Source organism: Pterocles gutturalis, unplaced genomic scaffold, assembly GCF_000699245.1.
Source record: "Pterocles gutturalis isolate BGI_N339 unplaced genomic scaffold, ASM69924v1 scaffold34561, whole genome shotgun sequence".
Classification (NCBI taxonomy): domain Eukaryota; kingdom Metazoa; phylum Chordata; class Aves; order Pterocliformes; family Pteroclidae; genus Pterocles; species Pterocles gutturalis.
In genome coordinates this window covers 23,285-30,480 of record NW_010104249.1, presented here as the reverse complement: position 1 = coordinate 30,480, position 7,196 = coordinate 23,285, and the positions used below count along the sequence as shown (strand labels likewise).

The window sequence follows — 7,196 nt, the reverse complement described above, 5'->3', positions numbered from 1 at the left end:
AAGCTGTATTTCCAGCACACCCAAATCTTAACATTAAGATAGAAGTACACAATTGCAAATTATCATATTTGACTGGTTCATTAGCCAGAATCAGCATTAACTTTTTATTTTATCTATCTTATTCCTGAGTAAGCACACGCCAAATTTACTGTAAGTATAGCACTTGCTGCAGCCTTTGGAGAAATTAAATTGCATATCTGTTTCCACATAGTTTTTGATATTTGAAAGGAAGTATAACCAGACTCCCTAGTAGGGACCAGAGTCAAAAAAAGGCATGTGACAGAAAAAAACCAAGCAGATACAGTGAAAGAACTCTGGATATACATAAAAAGTACACAATAGACAGTTCCATGCCAAATCCATCCTGTATAACAAAACTATAATCAATAAGCATGATGTGGGAAGCTGTCAGGGTTTTGAGACAGGAGAGACAAAAATTAAAGAATCTAAGATGCAGAGCCATACACTTGTGTCAAGTTTAGAAGACCTGCCTGAACACTCTAGTGAACTGATGGAAACAAATGATAAGAAGTATTCTATCTTACATGGCTACCTAAAAAAGTGCTATCCACAATATAAAAAAAAAAAGTAAACTGCACAAATTATAAAAATCAAAAAATTCTTGAGATTTTACAAATCTATGCCCCAAAACATCAAATATCTAGAGAAACATATAATAGCCTAAAAAGTCAGTCATAGTCTTAATCTCAAGACTTTTAATATCAAGAATTTTAAGATTTTTAATTTTTTTTTTTACTACTGTTTCTGTTTGAATCAAGATTTTTACATGGCAGAATTTAACCTGCTACTAAGTAGAACAACTTCCGTTTATCTCCAATATGCAGACTTAAATTCAGGGAAAAAAAGATCATAGCTTACAATTGTATATTTGTTCTTTTCCTTATACCACCTATAATTAGTGACAAAGTTAGGAAGATAAGAGACAGAATTATTGTACATTTTATCAATGAACTATTTATATTTCGTTTTCCTGCATTTCTCCCCCTTCTTCCTTTCTGAAACTAGACAATCAATCAGCACATAATGGAACTCATTTACATGGAACACTATCACACTTGTCTTTGTTGGGTCACCATTTCATGAACAACCCAGGATGTATGGCTGTTGAAGACTGGTGCATATATAGAATTTAACAAATAACAGTTCTTACGCAGAGAGCAGTCACAGAGAAAAATAGCTAATCAAAACACATTACAACATTAAATTTTCACTTTTTATAAATGGAGTAAAGACGCTTTTAAATATATTTACAGTTAGAAAAAGGACTTAGGATTACTACAAGTCAAAATTATTTAGAAATTATGAAAGTGAAGTTCATTTAAATTATAACATTATGAACAGAGTCAAATGCCATATTCTACTTAGAATTTGTCTACTCTGCTGTCAGCATTGTCACATCCCTTTAATCACAAACAGGAAAAAATTATCTTAACTTTGTTTAATGCCAAAACAGGCATCACTGCAATGTAAACACTGGCAACAGAATAGTTCAGTTAAAACCACCACAGCTCAGTTTATACATCCTAGCTGACTTGTGTTGTATCTGTGGTTAGAAATTGCTTTTCTATGTCTTATTGCATAAAGAACAGTGAGACCTTTCTGCATTCTTTTTGATTAGAACCACACCTGTACCACATTTTTGACATTATTTGCTAGAGAGAGTTGAATCATAGTAAAATCTACTCCATCCTCCCTTCCATCCAAACTAAATGGCTACTTATTTCCGAAGATACAAAGAGACCTCTTGTTAGCAGTGCTGGGTGGTTTATTCACATAAAGTTAAACAAAAATACCTTTCCTATTTAGTGAACTACTGGTAATAGATTATTATTTGTTTGCAAGGAATTCTGAAATGTGTTAGCATTCATGACATTTTAAATTAGAAACACATTTCATAAAGCAACTTGCAATGAGATTTGCTATCATTAAACTGCTTACTTTAAACAGTTTCAGCTCTCTTGTAATCTATTACATCAGTATATTCTGCCAACAGTCCCACCTAAAAATAAAATATAAAAAAATAAAGTTGAGAAGCATGTATTTCTCTTTTAAAAACTAGTGTATGTTATTCTGAACACCAGCCCAGCCCCAAAAACATTTAAGAACCTTAAAATGCATTGTTTTACAGATACTAAGATTTGGCCAGGTAATGGCAGTGAACAGACATCCTATTTAGTAAGATAAAGCAGAGTACATAATAAACAGGTCAGTAGTTACCCATCTGAAACAGCCTATAATTAACATTTGATGTCTAAAAAGTTTAAACAGCAACACCAAGGAATGAGGTATGTGTGTTTTCAGATATCACATCAGACTTTCGTTTTTTGCAACTAACTGTATTTCACAACTAGCATCTTACAAAATAGAACAGTACCATTGTGCCTGTAGAAGTACTGCAATAAAAACAGAAAAATACATTACTACAAGATACCACCAAACATCACAATTGTCAGGGCCTACAAAAATCCATTGTTTTAGCTGTTAAGATGTAGTAATTTGGGGCTGGATTCACTACCTAAAAGGTCCATCCAACTTTTACATGGGCTTAAAAAGATATTTATTTTGAATTAAAAAGAAAAGAATTACAGGAGTGTAAGTGGACTACCTCACTAAAATGAGCTAAATGGACTTTTGTACTGAACCTGAATCTATAATTTAAAATCTATATATGGATTGTATGTGTGTATCAAAACACTTATTGGTTGTAAACAAAAATGCAAAATCTGTATTCACAAAAATATTTTATTGGTAATTTTACATAATACCAGATGGGACTGTAAATAGTTCTGCTCTGTATCGGTATATTGCTAAGTGCGTAAATGTTGACAGTTTATGCCATAAAGTAGGGTACTGATTTATGACATAATATATTCTAATAGGCCAAATAAAAATTAAATAATTTGATTCAGGAACAAAAATTAATAGTATTGTTATTTCCTTAATCTTGTGCAACATCTGATATCCTGTAATGAAGTGATAAGGATATGACACACTAGATAAATATCAGGCAAGGAAACATCACTAAGCAGAAATGAGAACTGCACTTCTGTTATTTTTAAAGCTTTTCCAAATTTTCATTATTTCCAAATATTAGTTTTTGCCAAATGCATAGTCATCTGAGGTTCCATATTTGTTACACAACATAGAATACCAGTGTACAGTGACAATGTAGTACTTTACCTGAATTGTAAGGTTAACCAATCAATGCTTAGAATGTGTTTTCTATTTTGCTTGTAAACATTACAATAAGTGTTTTAAGTGTGAAAAAATATTGGTAAAACCATTAACATAATTCAGTAACAGTAATCTAGTAAAATGTGTCAAATATTGGCAAAAATTTATACAAATGTTTTATTTAATAACATTTTTCCTATTTAACCACACCAAGTACCAGCAGGTGTTTTTAAGAAGATAATTATTATGAAAATTCTGTTGCAGCAATAGTTGATTAAGTTGATCTCTGACTTGCATACATATAACTATGTTTCACAATTCTCAAATAATACATATTTAGGCAGCTTGAACTATGTTATAAAAATTTAAATTCAGTACATGCCAATAGTAGAGACTCCAAGAGTTGTGTTAGAATTCACTAAACTAAAAGTGAAAATGGACTTACCAATAACACTGCATAATGAACATTCAGACCACATTTTCATGGCACCTTTACACATGAAGATTAAAAAGTTAGTTTGAAAATGCTTTGCAAGCATTTGTAGATTGCATTTTAATTATTGTTTCTACCACCGCGCTTTTTTCTTTTTTTAAAACTGCATAAATTATGTTCCAGTCAACATACCAATTGTGCATGGATAATCTGTCATGAAAATGTGGTAACAGGTGACAGAAGTTATATATTTGCACGTTTTGAAGAGAAGAGACTAAAGAAACTGGAGGAAATAAACTTTAATGAGATTCTCCATTCAGTGATGACGCTTCTCCTCTGGGTGAAGATGACCTGGACATTCCCCTCTCTGTGTTGTCAGAGCTAGAACCACTCTGACTGTGTTGATCTGCAGAAGCAGCACTGGAAGCAGGTGGTGACTTAGTTTTCTCCTTAAAGTCTGTAATTATGACTGTCAGATCTCCAACGGTAACTTCCAAATGCTGAGCGCTACTTCGATCCACATTTTTCAATCTTGGCCTAAATAAGGCAAACAATCATATTAAAAGCACACACACTATTTTATTATCTTGTCTTCCTCCTACTTTTTAGGAGCTCTGGAGAACATACATATGTACATAAGACTGCTATATGTAACATGTAATACACAAGAAAACCATGTACGACAAGTATTTATGGTAGAGTGTTTCCTGGTATGTTTTACATTAAAATAGCTGAACATAACACATCACCTTCTCCCAAGATTATTTAAAAGTTGACCTTAATCATAATGTAACTGTGCAGCCATATGGATGTGTTGCACATGTGAAAGTTTTTACTTTTAAAAATTAAGTCTTTCTTTATTGTGGCTACAGAAAGCTATAAATTTGATCCAGAGGAGCATCCATCTCTGCAGCAGCCTTAAGCAACAATTCTAAGTACAGAATGATGTTCAATAATGAAAATGTTGGTGTGTCCTTTGAATTCAACAGCACAGATAGTGTCAACTTGCAGCAGGTATTACTTCATTTCAAAACCTCACTAGGACTGCTAGTATACTATTTGAACTGGACTTTGTATTCACAGTATAACTCTGGTATTCCTGGCGTATGCTGTGATTTAAATTATGCACAGAGCCGAGTATCACACACAGTGTTGACAGGGTAAGTCTCTCATCTAATCTTTCAATTGTTTGATTTTCACAACATAAAGACCAGAGAATACTTTGGCTTCTATTCTGCCATCATATTTTTTCTAGTGATAATCATAAAGTACTTTCAACTTAGTATTTTCCTTTGACTACCATGAAAAACTGTCACCAGACAGCTGAATTTATACAGTCATGAAAAGCATAGCTTTATGCATTTAAATGACTCCACAGCTTTCAATAGGCTCAAGCTGCAATAAAATAAATTAATATGACATCACATGTTAGCAGGTGTGCTAACAGCAAAGCCCTAACCTTTACCCTATCATCTGACTTTCTTTGAAGTAGAATTGGTTCCCAGTCACTTCAGCTGAAACACCTCATGCCTCTCCTCTGCTAGAATAAAGATGCGCTTTGACATCTTGTTCCCCTGAGGCTGAAGTAGCGTGACTGAGGAATTTAAGAGAAAACTGAAAATCTACTGCTCTGTAACATGGGAATGGAGAGAAAAATTCAGCATTATCAACTTGCATAAGTGCCGTGCCTGGAGCTTATTAATCATATTGAGTGTGCATGCAGATTGTTACGATCGTTTCCAGCAATAATATACAAGTTTTCAGGCAAAGAAAAAAGGATATCCTTTTTCCAAAGGATACTGAAGAAATCTGCTTAAACTAATGAAGCATTCTTAAGTTTCTGTCCTACCTAGTGACTCAATTCTGTGAAAAATTGAACTGTTTGAAGCATTTAAAAAAAGAAAAATAACCTAGTTATTTCAAACAGCAATTTTTAATGCTAATCTCAATATTGGCATTTCAGTCCAATATGTTTATTTTAGTTATTTTTTAATTGTTCTCCCTTTTTCTCTACCACACTTTCTCATTTTTAATGTACTGTGGCAATTCAATCATCAATATTTCAATTTATAATATTTAATTAGCTTAATTAAAACTATGTTAACTTGAAATACTTCATAACTGAACTACTTCAGCTTCATGAGGTAAGCTAATAAATTTGAGTATAAAAAAAGAAAAAAAGAAACAGGAAGAGGAAGAGGAGGAACATCTCAGTGTCCTTAATCCTAACCATGACTTTCTTAACAACTGTTCTTTCTTGACTCTCAATCTCTCCCTTGTTCTGATCCTATTTCAGGCCCATGAGAAGCATCTGCTACTTCTCTGCATAACTAATCCCAAAGGATCTTCCTTGGCTGGACTATTTTGGAGTGCCTCCAAAAAAAAAAAAACTAACCTCCAAATCAATCAATACTTCCTCCTACATTTGATTAGACTACATCTCATATACTTCTGAGCTTTTTAGCACAGCATTCTTGCCACAATAACTATGCTTAGGCTGTGATGATTAAGGGGTTAAACTTGCTGCTTTTGTTCTGCAGTCTGCACTTTCCTTCCACCCGGTCTTACAGCAAGATCAAGGCTTTTACAACTGCTTGTCTGTAGTGTAATATTTCATGTTCCATATTCTAAGAGTCCAAGGTTTCTTTTCAGCATCCCAGATGTAGCATAAGAAATTTTTATCACTAGGTAATATACATGCCTTATCTTGTCACATTAATTTATACCCTAGTTCAACCTTTCAAAATTTATTCCAATTCTGCAAGGATAGCAATAACCATGTTACTTGCCCAGTCATCTGCAGTCTGGTACTGGTTCTTTCTCTCTCCTATTATTTTGCATGAAAACTAGTCACTTCAGTCCCCTCTTTTTCAGAGATCCGTATCATCTCAGAAATACTCTTAACAAAAATACCAAGTCTTTCTCTCAGCCTATTTAGCTGGTCTCCATCTTCTGGTCAAAATTACAAACTGCAGGTTTTCTTTGCATTTAATAGGCATCCTAATATAAGGAAACTTCACACACAAATATTTAGCCTTATTGTTGAAAGAGTTTGACATAGCACTTACAAAACAGTAAAACTGCAGAACATTTTCTTACTTTCTTTTTTAAATTGTGTTTTATCGATACTGCAAAAGTTTCTAAATTTTTTACCTGGTTTTCTTATGACTGTTCTTTTTGCTTGTTGTTTCCTTTTCACCTTTTTCCTTTTCTACTTTGTCTTTTTTCTCTTTCTTTGATTGAGTGGGGGGCACAAACTGCTGAGGAACCTGTTGTGCAACCAGCTGAGAGACAGGTCGAGGTTTCCTGTATGCACATATATACAGACATGCATAATGCTTAGACTTTACAACAGTCTCAAACTCTCTACGCTTTGGTTATTAACAATCACTATAAAAAGTAATACTGCTAAAAGTTACCATTTATCTTCCTATTAATACTTCATTAAAATAGCATATCAAATTTAAACCCATTATGGCCTTTTGTTTCACTTACTTGCATTATCAGCAAATGAGATTTATTTTTTAATAAGGATTTAGAGACAAGATTTTGCAATGTATCCTCTTCT

General features: G+C 33.2%; 1 protein-coding gene across 1 annotated transcript; it reads right to left on the bottom strand.

The window, feature by feature from the left end:
- Positions 1-2,141: 2,141 nt before the first annotated feature.
- On the bottom strand, positions 2,142-6,934 carry YAF2 (YY1 associated factor 2; the record flags this gene model as incomplete). The annotated part of the gene is made up of 2 exons (XM_010087001.1): positions 2,142-4,165; positions 6,782-6,934. Coding segments are annotated over 2 exons (391 nt in total), but the record flags the coding sequence as incomplete, so codon positions are not given.
- Between the last annotated feature and the right edge of the window lie 262 nt (positions 6,935-7,196).